General features: G+C 43.7%; 1 protein-coding gene across 1 annotated transcript in view; it reads right to left on the bottom strand.

Moving 5' to 3' along the window:
• LOC121549205 (thyrotropin receptor-like) overlaps positions 1 to 11,943 on the bottom strand; it is a 65,784-nt gene extending 53,841 nt beyond the window's left edge. The window contains exons 1-3 of the mRNA XM_041861059.1: positions 11,750 to 11,943; positions 8,836 to 8,907; positions 5,141 to 5,215 (exon numbers count right to left, since the gene is read on the bottom strand). Of these exons, the coding sequence (XP_041716993.1) occupies positions 5,141 to 5,215; positions 8,836 to 8,907; positions 11,750 to 11,943 (341 nt within the window). The remainder of the gene's footprint in view (positions 1 to 5,140; positions 5,216 to 8,835; positions 8,908 to 11,749) is intronic.
• Between the last annotated feature and the right edge of the window lie 1,231 nt (positions 11,944 to 13,174).

Raw genomic sequence — 13,174 nt, 5'->3', positions numbered from 1 at the left:
ATATTGGTGATTCTCTGGCCTCGGGCATAATCCGTCCTCGTCGTCTCCTTTGGGTGCAGGTTTCTTTTTCGTTGAAAAGAAAGACAAGTCGTTACGCCCCTGTATCGATTTCAGGGGTTTAAACAACATAACTGTTAAAAACAAGTATCCCCTTCCACTCATCAACTCAGCTTTTGAACCTCTGCATGGCGCCACAGTTTTCTCCAAGCTCGACCTCAGGAACGCTTATCACCTTGTCAGAATCCGAAAGGGAGATGAGTGGAAAACCGCTTTCAACACTCCACTGGGGCATTTTGAGTATTTGGTCATGCCCTTTGGGCTCTCAAACGCCCCTGCTGTATTCCAAGCCATGGTGAACGATGTTCTTAGGGATTTTTTTGAACCGTTTTGTCTTTGTATACCTGGATGATATTCTTGTTTTTTCCAAGTCACCCGAGGAGCATGAGTCACACGTCCGTCAAGTCCTTCAACGGCTCTTGGAGAATAAGCTGTACGTCAAAGCAGAAAAGTGTGAGTTCCACAAACAGTCTACATCGTTCCTTGGTTTCATCATTGAGAGCGGGCAGGTGAAGGCGGACCCCGAGAAGATCCGGGCAGTGACGGAATGGCCCACACCCACCACCTGTAAGCAACTTCAACGATTTTTGGGCTTTGCTAACTTCTACCGTAGATTCATTAAGGGTTTTAGTAAAGTGGTGGCACCCCTTACTAGACTCACATCCTCAAAAGTCCCTTTTCTGTGGTCCCCTGAGGCGGAGCAGGCGGTAGGGGTTTTGAAGGAACTGTTTTCCACCTCCCCCGTGTTGATACACCCCAATACCTCTCTGCAGTTTATTGTGGAGGTGGACGCGTCTGACTCAGGTGTGGGAGCAGTCCTCTCCCAGCGCTCCCCCACTGACCAAAAGCTTCACCCCTGTGCTTTTTTCTCCAAGAAATTGTCACCCACAGAACGGAATTACGACGTTGGAAACCGGGAACTGCTGGCGGTCAAGTTAGCACTGGAAGAATGGCGGCACTGGCTGGATGGAGCTGAACTGCCGTTTGTGGTCTGGACAGACCACAAAAACTTGGCTTACATCCAAGCCACTAAGAGACTCAACTCACGCCAAGCCAGATGGGTCCTGTTTTTTAGTAGGTTTAACTTTATTCTTACATACAGACCGGGGTCAAGAAATGTTAAACCAGATGCTTTGTCCCGCCAGTTTACTGACCCTTCGGAGACCAGCGAGCCTGAGGCAGTCCTACCTTCCTCATGCGTCGTGGCGACAGTACAGTGGGAGATCGAGTCTCTTGTGAAGACTGCACTTGCCACGGACCCGGGACCGGGTGATGGACCTCCCAACCTACTCTTTGTTCCGGAGACGGTCCGGTCTCAGGTGTTGCAGTGGATTCACACCTCCTGTTTTGCTGGTCACCCTGGGATGAGACGCACGTTGACGCTGCTTAGGAGACATTTTTGGTGGCCTTCAATGGAAACTGACGTTCGGGCTTTTGTGGCAGCCTGTTCAACCTGTGCTCGGGGCAAAGCCTCCCATCAGTCCCCTTCGGGGCTGCTGCTACCCCTCCCAGTTCCCAGCCGTCCCTGGTCCCACATAGCCATGGATTTTGTCACCGGCCTACCCAAGTCTGAAGGTAATGATACTATACTTACCATTGTGGACAGATTCTCTAAATCTGTTCACTATATAGCATTACCAAAATTACCGTCTGCCAGTGAGACAGCGGACCTCCTAGTCCAACATGTATTCCGTCCCCATGGAATACCTGTGGACATCGTATCTGATAGAGGCCCACAGTTTACTTCCCGTGTTTGGAAGGTTTTCTGTTCTGCTTTGGGTGCTTCCGTTAGTCTGTCCTCAGGGTTTCATCCCCAGACCAACGGTCAAACAAAAAGAGCCAATCAAAACCTCGAAGCAACCCTTCGTTGTGTGGCTGCTCAACATCCATCATCCTGGGCCAAACATCTGCCTTGGATAGAGTACGCCCACAACTCCCTCACCACCTCTGCCACCGGCCTTTCACCCTTCGAAGTAACCATGGGTTATCAACCCCCTCTGTTTCCTGCCCAGGAGAAGGAATTGGCTGTTCCTTCGGTTCAGGAGAACCTCCGCCGCTGCCAGAGAGTGTGGAGCGACGCTCGGGAAGCGTTGCTTCGGACCACCGACAGGAACAAGACGACAGTGGATAGGAGCAGGACTCCCGCACCTGTGTTTCATCCTGGTCAAGAAGTTTGGCTGTCATCTAAGAACGTACCTCTTCGTACCAAATCACGCAAGCTGTCTCCTCGGTACCTGGGTCCGTTTGTGGTGGAGTCCATCGTTAACCCCGCTGCGGTTCGTTTGAAGTTGCCTTCAGCCATGAAGATACACCCTACTTTCCACGTCTCCCAACTGAAACCTGTGTCCTCCAGCCTTTTGTGTCCGCCGGCAGATCCACCTCCACCTGTTCGCCTCATTGACGACCATCCGGCCTACACCGTCAGTAGGCTCCTGGACTCTCGGAGGCGGGGTAGGGGTCTCCAATACCTAGTCGATTGGGAAGGTTATGGACCAGAGGAGAGGTCTTGGGTCCCTAAGCGTTTTGTGTTGGATCCTCAGCTGATCACAGACTTCCATCACGACAACCCTGACAGGTCTGGTGGGTCGCCAGGTGGCGACCATTGAGGGGGGGGGTACTGTTATGTGGGCAGCTTGTCTCTCCCTTTTCTGTTTCCCTTCCTCCTTGTTTTGTCCCCTCTTTGTCCGTTGTATCTGTATGTGTGTTTGTCCCCATTATGTGGGTGTGTCTGGAGTGGATCGGGGGGCGTGCTCAGGATCTGCCTGTCCTGTGCAGCTGCGGGTTGTTTCCAGCGATTCCTGCCTACGCAGCTGCATCCTATTCTCTCATCAACCTGCACTACTAATTCCTGGGCATGGCTCTCCACCGGCGCCAGATCGTTGTTCTTACTAGAGCGGTAACTTGGCTCACCAGTAGAGTTGTATTGTCTTTGTCTTCAGCCTGGCTTTTTACTCTCCTTAACCTGTCGTTTGTTTTGTCTTCAGTTCAGACATACCTGCCTGCCTGCCTGCCTGCCTGCCTCAGCCTCTCCTTCCTCCGGAGCCGACTAGCCCACTCTGTTCCTTTTCTTCAGTTGTTTTTGGACTAGACAAATTGAACTTTTATTAAAATAATTTTTGTTTCTTCCACTCCCTTAGTCGAGTTTTGTTTCTCGGAGTGCTGGGTTTAACCATAGCGTAACAAACACTTTGACCGAAAAGTTAAATAAACTATAAAAAGGCTGAAGAACCAGTTACTTAATAAGAATTAGTTGAAACAACTAGATATATATATACAGTGGGGAAAAAAAGTATTTAGTCAGCCACCAATTGTGCCAGTTCTCACACTTAAAAAGATGAGAGAGGCCTGTAATTTTCATCATAGGTACACGTCAATTATGACAGACAAAATGAGAAAAGAAAATCCAGAAAATCACATTGTAGGATTCTTAATGAATTTATTTGCAAATTATGGTGGAAAATAAGTATTTGGTCAATAACAAAAGTTTCTCAATACTTTGTTATATACCCTTTGTTGGCAATGACACAGGTCAAACGTTTTCTGTAAGTCTTCACAAGGTTTTCACACACTGTTGCTGGTATTTTGGCCCATTCCTCCATGCAGATATCCTCTAGAGCAGTGATGTTTTGGGGCTGTCGCTGGGCAACACGGACTTTCAACTCCCTCCAAATATTTTCTATGGGGTTGAGATCTGGAGACTGGCTAGGCCACTCCAGGACCTTGAAATGCTTCTTACGAAGCCACTCCTTCGTTGCCCGGGCGGTGTGTTTGGGATCATTGTCATGCTGAAAGACCCAGCCACGTTTCATCTTCAATGCCCTTGCTGATGGAAGGAGTTTTTCACTCAAAATCTCACGATACATGGCCCCATTCATTATTTCCTTTACACGGATCAGTCGTCCTGGTCACTTTGCAGAAAAACAGCCCCAAAGCATGATGTTTAAATCCCTATGCTTCACAGTAGGTATGGTGTTCTTTGGATGCAACTCAGCATTCTTTGTCCTCCAAACACGACGAGTTGAGTTTTTACCAAAAAGTTCTATTTTGGTTTCATCTGACCATATGACATTCTCCCAATCCTCTTCTGGATCATCCAAATGCACTCTAGCAAACTTCAGACGGGCCTGGACATGTACTGGCTTAAGCAGGGGGACACGTCTTGCACTGCAGGATTTGAGTACCTGGTGGCGTAGTGTGTTACTGATGGTAGGCTTGTTACTTTGGTCCCAGCTCTCTGCAGGTCATTCACTAGGTCCCCCCGTGTGGTTCTGGGATTTTTGCTCACCGTTCTTGTGATCATTTTGACCCCACAGGGTGAGATCTTGCGTGGAGCCCCAGATTGAGGGAGATTATCAGTGGTCTTGTATGTCTTCCATTTCCTAATAATTGCTCCCACAGTTGATTTCTTCAAACCAAGCTGCTTACCTATTGCAGATTCAGTCTTCCCAGCCTGGTGCAGGTCTACAATTTTGTTTCTGGTGTCCTTTGACAGCTCTTTGGTCTTGGCCATAGTGGAGTTTGGAGTGTGACTGTTTGAGGTTGTGGGCAGGTGTCTTTTATACTGATAACAAGTTCAAACAGGTGCCATTAATACAGGTAACGAGTGGAGGACAGAGAAGCCTCTTAAAGAAGAAGTTACAGGTCTGTGAGAGCCAGAAATCTTGCTTGTTTGTAGGTGACCAAATACTTATTTTCCACCATAATTTGCTAATAAATTCATAAAAAATCCTACAATGTGATTTTCTGGATTTTTTTTCCTCAATTTGTCTGTCATAGTTGACGTGTACCTATGATGAAAATTACAGGCCTCTCTCATCTTTTTAAGTGGGAGAACTTGCACAATTGGTGGCTGACTAAATACTTTTTTTCCCCACTGTATATATATATATATTTTAAAGTAATGGTGATCCTGTATGGCTCAGTTGGTAGAGCATAGTTGGTAGAACATGGTGCTTGCAACGCCAGGATTGTGGGTTCGTTTCCTGGGGCCACCAATACGTAAAAATGTATGCACTCTTGACTGTAGGCGCTTTAGATGAAAGTGTCTGCTAAATGGCATATATTATATTTGTAAGTCACTCACATGTGGGTGATTTTCTTCAGGTTGTAGAAGGAATGTCTCTCCAGCCTCTTTAGTGTCACATCCACTGATATATATCTGAAAAAAACTATACTTCAATATGGCCACACATGTCCAATCTACTGCCTGTTGACTCCATTCCAATTATCAGATATGCATTTTCCCCCAGCATATCCTCTACACAGGTCAGTGCTTTTACCATGTAACATTTGATCAAATCCAATGGAGGTAGTGTGGAAGCGTACAGTACCTACCTGTACAACTGTGCGTAGTAAACCTACTAGATCAATGAGCCTCAACCTCAGCCCTATAGACTCAACCACCCACCTCTCACATACAGTAGCCTCTATATACAATCATTTAACAGGTATGTATGCAACACTTTTACCTTAGTCATCAGTACCACTGCTTTCATTTGTTATTAATGAGCTACTAGTGTGTAGTTAGTGTGGTCTAATGGCATATAATATCAATTAATATGAGAAATGGAATGAGTCTGATCATTATGAGAAAGCGGGGTTAGTATTTAAAGTGCAGTAGACTATACTACAGTAGATTGCTAATAAATTACTACTTAATTAAGGGGGTTGATCTCAAAAACTGATTACAGGTTAAAAAGTGTCTCAATTCTAGTATCCGATTTGCCAATATAGAAGCGGGGGCGCTACTATATACTTTGTAAGGCTGAAGAAAGTATCTTCTTTGCTTTCTCTCTCTTTCTTTATACCTGACTTGGACATAGCCATTGGCCTCACAGGCTGACATCAAGGCCTGGCAGAGTGTATATTTTCAGAATAGTTGTCTAAAAATAACTACATTCATTAATATTTTGGCTTGGTGATACCCCTTTCCACCTTTATGTACCTAGTGTATATTTTACCACATCAACTAAACCAGGGGTAGGCAACTAGATTCAGCCGAAGCGGATGGTCGGGAGGCCAGGACATACTGTAATTATAATAATTTGTACCCTGCAAATTGACCACAATTAAGCCCAAAAAAGAGAATATTTGAAAATAACAATAATTTCATACCTTGATTAAATTCGGACACTATCACATACACTACCGCTCAAAAGTTTTAGAACACCTACTCATTCAAGGGTTTTTATTTATTTTTACTATTTTCTACATTTCTACTTGATGACAGCTTTGCACACTCTTGGCATTCTCTCAACCAGCTTCACCTGTAATGCTTTTCCAACAGTCTTGAAGGACTTCCCACATATGCTGAGCACTTGTTGGCTGCTTTACCTTCACTCTGCGGTTCGACTCATCCCAAACCATCTCAATTTGGTTGAGGTCGGGGGATTGTGGAGGCCAGGTCATGCAGCACTCCATCACTCTCCTTCTTGGTAAAATAGCCCTTACACAGCCTGGAGGTGTGTTGGGTCATTGTCCTGTTGAAAAACAAATGATAGTCTCACTAAGCCCAAACCAGATGGGATGGTGTATCACTGCAGAATGCTGTGGTAGCCATGTTGGTTAAGTGTGCCTTGAATTCTAAATAAATCACAGACATTGTCACCAGCAAAGCACCCCCACACCATAACACCTCCTCCTCCATGCTTCACAGTGGGAAATACACATGCAGAGATCATCCGTTCACCCACACCGCGTCTCACAAAGACACGGTAGTTGGACTCCAGACCAAAGGACAAATTTCCACATTTTTAATGTCCATTGCTCGTGTTTCTTGGCCCAAGCATGTCTCTTCCTCTTATTTGTGTCCTTTAGTAGTGGTTTCTTTGCAGCAATTCGACCATGAAGGTCTGATTCATACAGTCTCCTCTGAGCAGTTGATGTTGAGATGTGTCTGTTACTTGAACTCTGTGAAGCATTTATTTGGGCTGCAATTTCTGAGGCTGGTAACTCCAATGAACTTATCCTCTGCAGCAGAGGTAACTCTGGGTCTTCCATTCCTGTGACGGTCCTCATGAGAGCCAGTTTCATCATAGCGCTTGATTGTTTTTCCGACTGCACTTGAAGAAACTTTCAAAGTTCTTGAAATGTTCCGTATTGACTGACCTTCATGTCTTCATGTAATGATGGACTGTTGTTTCTCTTTGCTTATTTGAGCTGTTCTTGCCATAATATGGGCTTGGTCTTTTACCAAATAGGGCTATCTACTGTATACCCCCCCTACATTGTCTCAACAGAAATAAATTGGCTCAAACGCATTAAGAAGGAAAGACATTCCACAAATTAACTTTTAAGAAGGCACACCTATTATTTGAAATGCATTCCAGGTGACTACCTCATGAAGCTGGTTGAGAGAATGCCAAGAGTGTGCAAAGCTGTCATCAAGGCAAAGGGTGGCTATTTGAATAATCTAAAATATAAAATATATTTTGATTTGTTTAAAAATGTTTTGGTTACTTCATGATTCCATATGTGTTATTTCATAGGTTTGATGTTTACACTATTATTCTACAATGCAGAAAATAGTAAAAATAAAGAAAATGATTTAAAACGTTTGACCGGTAGTGTATGTCTATTTAAAATATATATATATATTATACTTGGGAACAGATGACCAAAATTATTTTTAGCTGAATTCCTGTTGATTTTACAGTCTTATTTGACCAAAAACTAAATTCCAAAAAAAGCACCAATCCATAGAGCAGCTCTACTGGAATACCTTGCTGATGCCTAGGCCCTTGCGGTGGGAATGCCGACATTCCTATTCTAAGATCGCATTAACTGTGATTAGCAGACAGCAGTGATACTAAACAGAGAACAGATCAGACGGAGAGAGAGAGAGAGAGAGAGAGAGAGAGAGAGAGAGCGGGAGAGAGAGAGGCTTGGATCTGTGATGTTTTCCTCACTCCTTTGGATCAGATGGAGACTAAGAGACATGCAACAGCTGGTTTAGTAAGTCGCTGGAATTTAAATATAGCTGATCGTGATAATGATGATAGAGGAGAGAGAGGAGAGAGAGAGAGAGGGGAAGAGAGGTGAGAGAGTGAGAGAGAGAGAGAGAGAGAGAGAGAAGAGAGAGAGAGAGAGAGAGAGAGAGTGGAAGAGAGGAGAGAGAGAGAAGAGAGAGCGAGAGAGAGAAAGAGAGGGAGAGAGAGAGAAGAGAAGAGAGAGCGGGGAAGAGAGGAGAGAGAGTGTGTGAGTGAGAGTGTGTGTGAGAGAGAGAGAGGGGAAGATAGGAGAGAGAGAAGAGAAGAGAGAGCGAGAGAGAGAGAAGGGAAGAGAGGAGAGAGAGAGAGGGGAAGAGAGGAGAGGAGAGAGAGAGAGTGTGTGAGTGAGAGAGAGGGCGAGAGGGGAAGAGAGGAGAGAGAGAGAGTGTGACAGAGAGAGAGAAGAGAGAGATAGAGTGAGAGTGTGTGTGTGTGTGAGAGAGAGAGAGAGAGAGAGAGAGAGAGAGAGAGAGAGAGAGAGAGAGAGAGAGAGAGAGAGAGAGAGAGAGAGAGAGAGAGAGAGAGGGGGGGGGGAAGGGAGAGAGAGAGCTAGAGAGGGGAGAGAGAAGAGAGCGCGAGAGCAAGAAAGAGAGAGAGAGAGAGAGAGAGAGAGAACGAGAGAAGGAGAATAGAAGAGAAGAGGAGAAGAGAGAGCGTAAAGGTAGGGAATAAAGGTGAACAACAGTGGTGTGATCCTGATGATTGTGTGACTCACAGGAATTTAAATACAAAGCTTTGTGCTTTAACAAGAAGCTTGTGAATGTGATCATGCAGATGGTGATTCACTCACATCCTTGAGATGTTTACCAGGTTTGAGAAGACATCTCCTGGCACTGATTTCAGACGCGTCTCCAGAAGCCATCTGGAAGAGAAGATTGAGGATTACGTTTACAGATCAACATAAAATGCACAGATTTATGTAAAGTTTTACCGATCAACATGCAGTTTACAGATCAAGATGAAGTTTAAAGATTAACATACAGTTTGCAGATTGATGTAAAGCTTACATATCAACATAAAGTTTACAGATTTATGTACAGTTTACTTATTTATGTAAGTTTACAGATCAACGTATAGTTGTTTGAACACCATTCATAAGAAAAGCCTTGGACCTTCCTCCTCCAGAGTCTCTATCATCATATCTGTAACAATTGATAAGCTATAGACTTATTGAAAGTGTCCCCCATTCCGGCCAATTATGTCCGGCCAATTATGTATACTGTACTAACTTATCCTAATCCCTGGATGTAATGTTGACATCTTGAGGTCTCCTTGCGCTGGTTCAGTTCAGTCAGTGTGCAGGGGTTATAGGCCTGACCTGGAGACACTCATCCACCTTATAGTGTGTAAGGTAAACTGTGGGTGCCGCAAATCTTAGACATGTATTCCTCTAGGAGTTGAAAAGCGGACCCAAGAGCACTGAAGACATGGATTCCTCAGGGGTATGAAATTAATTTAGCCCCGGGGGCCGCATTCGGTCTTCAACGAGTAAATGCAATAATAATAGTCCTCTATCCATAGTTTGGGGAATTGTTGATGCTCCTTGACTGTCTAGCTTTCATTTGGGTGATTATTAGCGAGCTGGACACAGTCAATAAAGGATATGAATGTAGGTACATTATCATTTCTACACAGTTTCCATTTGGTTTTAGATATTATATTGAGTTAGTCCCCCCGCCAAAAAAATATATATAACAACGAGAGCGCTGTAGAGATGGATTGGAGACAAAGGGAGGGCAGGTGAGGGTACAAGGCACTCCACAGCCTATCCAGTGCTTTGATTTCAGAATTGCTGGTAATTGGTCATTTGGTATTACAAATTAGCTGTCAAATCAAACAAAATCCTCAGGTCGGACCGGCTCAGCTCTTGCCCAACATTGATAGGTGGATAGACTTCTGGTAACTAGGTTCTCTCTCCATGCAGTGCACTGCTGCCTGGATGAAATAACTCTTTGAAGTGTATGGTGTAACCCCTGTCATAGGAACATGATGGGAAAATAAAACGCTGGGTCTGAGTGTGTAGGAGTGGACCTGGACCTAACCTCTCAGCCCTGAGCCAAACCAAACAAGGTCTGGCCATGCTTAGACCTACGACCTGGGGGCTGGCGGGAACATAAGTACTCTGAGTTACAATGGTTTATTACAAGAAATCACCAATGGTGATATTGTTATCAACATCATAGTTAATCGTAGTGGAGGTAGTTGAGATACAGTAGCTATTGTACCTAGTATACGTTTCAGCCAACGAAAAGGGAGATCCACTTTAGACATCTGACTCAGATAGCAATCCTCCATGGAACTACTTCACTGTGCGTAAGTAATATGCCATTTAGCAGACGCTTTTATCCAAAGCGACTTACAGTCATGTGTGCATACATTTTTACGTATGGGTGGTCCCGGGGATCGAACCCACTACCCTGGCGTTACAAGCGCCATGCTCTACCAATTGAGGACCACCAAGTGTCTGCTCTGAACACTTTCACTACTCTGCTAAGCCAGTGTGGCATTGATGTAACTTTTCCTTTAGCCTTCTCTACTCCGACGTGACAACGATTGTAACACCAATCCTTACATACAAGAGGACGAAGGGGTGTACTTTTTACTCCATACATTGTCCCTGACACCCAAAGGTACTCATTACATTTCGAATGCTTAGCAGGACAGGAAAATTGTCCAATTCACTCACTTATCAAGAGAATGTCCTTGGTCATCCCTACTGCCTCTGATCTAAACACACATGCTTTGTTTGTATATTATGTCTGAGTGTTGGAGTGTGCCCCTGGCTATCCGTAAATAAAAAAATACAAGAAAATAGTTTTGTCTGGTTTTTGAAAGGAATTTGAAATTATTTATTTTCTCTCTCTCTCTCTCTCTCTCTCTCTCTCTCTCTCTCTCTCTCTCTCTCTCTCTCTCTCTCTCTCTCTCTCTCTCTCTCACCATTTTATAATGCTTATTCAGAGAAACTGATTTGTGCACTTGCAATACTCAGCCTAAAATTTGTAGAATTGTTTCAGAATAGAACGTAAAAAAGACAACTGCATACTTTTTCTTCATGCCTCTGTTTCAAAACATGTTTCACACAGTCATTTTCTTAGACTTTCCTGTTCTCATAAGCATGTATGTAGGCAGATTTCCATTTTTCCATTTTCCATTTTCCATTTTAGTCATTTAGCAGACGCTCTTATCCAGATTAACTTACAGTTGTGAGTGCATACATTTTTATACGTTTCCATTGACTGCAAGTGAGGACGGACACATTGCAGACATGATCAAAACACACACACACTCAAAGCTCCAAGGACCAAGGCTGTCTGATAAACAGGCAGAAAAGAGACCCTTGGCTCACTCAGACAAGATTCGTTGCAGGATCAACTCATTACAGAGAAATGTTCCAAGGAGTTTGTCTTGCATCACCCAAGAGCCATCACAATTCACTGACTGATTGTCTATAGAAGATATACAGTAACTGAACATATGTGTTTATTAGGCAATAATTGATTAACCTAATTTATTTTAATTTCTGAATTTATCTCAAGATGAATTCAGTTTTGTCTTCAATAGAAAATTCACACACACACACACACACACACACACACACACACACACACACACACACACACACACACACACACACACACACACACACACACAAATCAGATATCAATCCATACAACAAAGGAACATTAATGTAAACAGATACTTACAGTGTCTCTGTGCTTGCAGGAAATGTGGGAATGACATCAATGTCAAAGCAGGAGATAGTGTAGGTCTTCCACTCTGAGCATTCACAAACAGTGGGGCAGGAGTCGGAGTCCACCAAGGTTTCGATCGGTAACGTGAGGATAGTAAACAGCGCACATGTTATCACCTGCAAGCTGTGTCTGTCGTTTTGAGTCATCTTTTTAAAAAATCTCCCCAATGATGCGCCTATTTATGAAGCTGAGATTCTGACGGCTCCTTTCTCACCTGATGCCAGTGGCAAATTGAAGTTGAAGCCCGTTACTTTGTTTATGTCATAAACTTCAGCACATGAACTTGTCCTAGTGCAATTATACTGACCGTTTGAGAGAGCGGTGAGAGGAGATGCTTGGGGATACCCTGCTGTGTGGAGGTGGTCTTGCTTCAGGAGTAGAGTTTCACAGTGGACTTCTGAGGCACTCTTGTGTTAGGCAGGGGAATTAAATATTTTGGATTTTCTTTAACTCGTTTTTGGAATGTAGGCTATTTTATTAAATGTATCCTATAAATCCAACTTCCTAACATCATACAGCTAAAGAAAAACATAACGTTACAATCATGATATCCAATTTAAAATGTAGGTTTAACAGTGAAATGTGTTGCTAATCAGTATTATTATTCAATGAAGCTAGTATGTTGTCAAGTTATAATCATAATTTTTTTAGGCTATAGATACCAGCCCTAACAACCTATATAAAATAAACAAAGTCAAAATTGTATTTCTTATTTTCTTTGTTATCAGTAACCCCCTAGACAGTTCGGCTGTAATCCAGGGGTGTCAAACTCATTCCATGGCGGGCCTCTGCAGGTTTTTTCCTTTCAATTAAGCCCTAGAAAACCAGGTGTGGAGAGTTCCTTACTAATTAGTGACCTTAATTCATCAATCCAGTACAAGGGAAGAGCGAAAACCAGCAGACACTCAGCCCTCTGAGGAATGAGTTTGACACCTGTGCTCTAATCGAAAGAGTGGTCCCAGTGGCGCAAAATGCATGTCCCCAAAGCAAGTTTTGGAAAATGTAGTGCTAAAGCATTTGATTCACAAATAATTCCATCACTGCGGTTAGTTTAAAAACTACAACTCCCGGTGCCATTCCACGGTGTTTGTTATTTTCCTGTTCTTGGCAGCCAGTTTAAGTTGACCAGAGAGAAGCTGTCTTGTCCCTCTTCAGTTGTCACTTGCTAAAACATGACTTGTTAACAGTTTCCATGTAGCTAATTCATGCTGGTAAATTTGGCTTATGTTTTCAAAGTGTGTTTAGTCGAGTTAGCTAGCTACCGATGGTTCCAAATAAAACTGGTCTGTTTTTTATATTGTTCAGCTAGCTAGATAACGTTGACATTAGCCAGCTACAGTAGCGCGCAATCGTTAGCCCAATCAAGATATCTAGCCA

Source organism: Coregonus clupeaformis, chromosome 33 (assembly GCF_020615455.1).
Source record: "Coregonus clupeaformis isolate EN_2021a chromosome 33, ASM2061545v1, whole genome shotgun sequence".
NCBI classification, from domain to species: Eukaryota; Metazoa; Chordata; class Actinopteri; order Salmoniformes; family Salmonidae; genus Coregonus; species Coregonus clupeaformis.
This window is presented reverse-complemented; position numbering and strand designations above follow the sequence as displayed.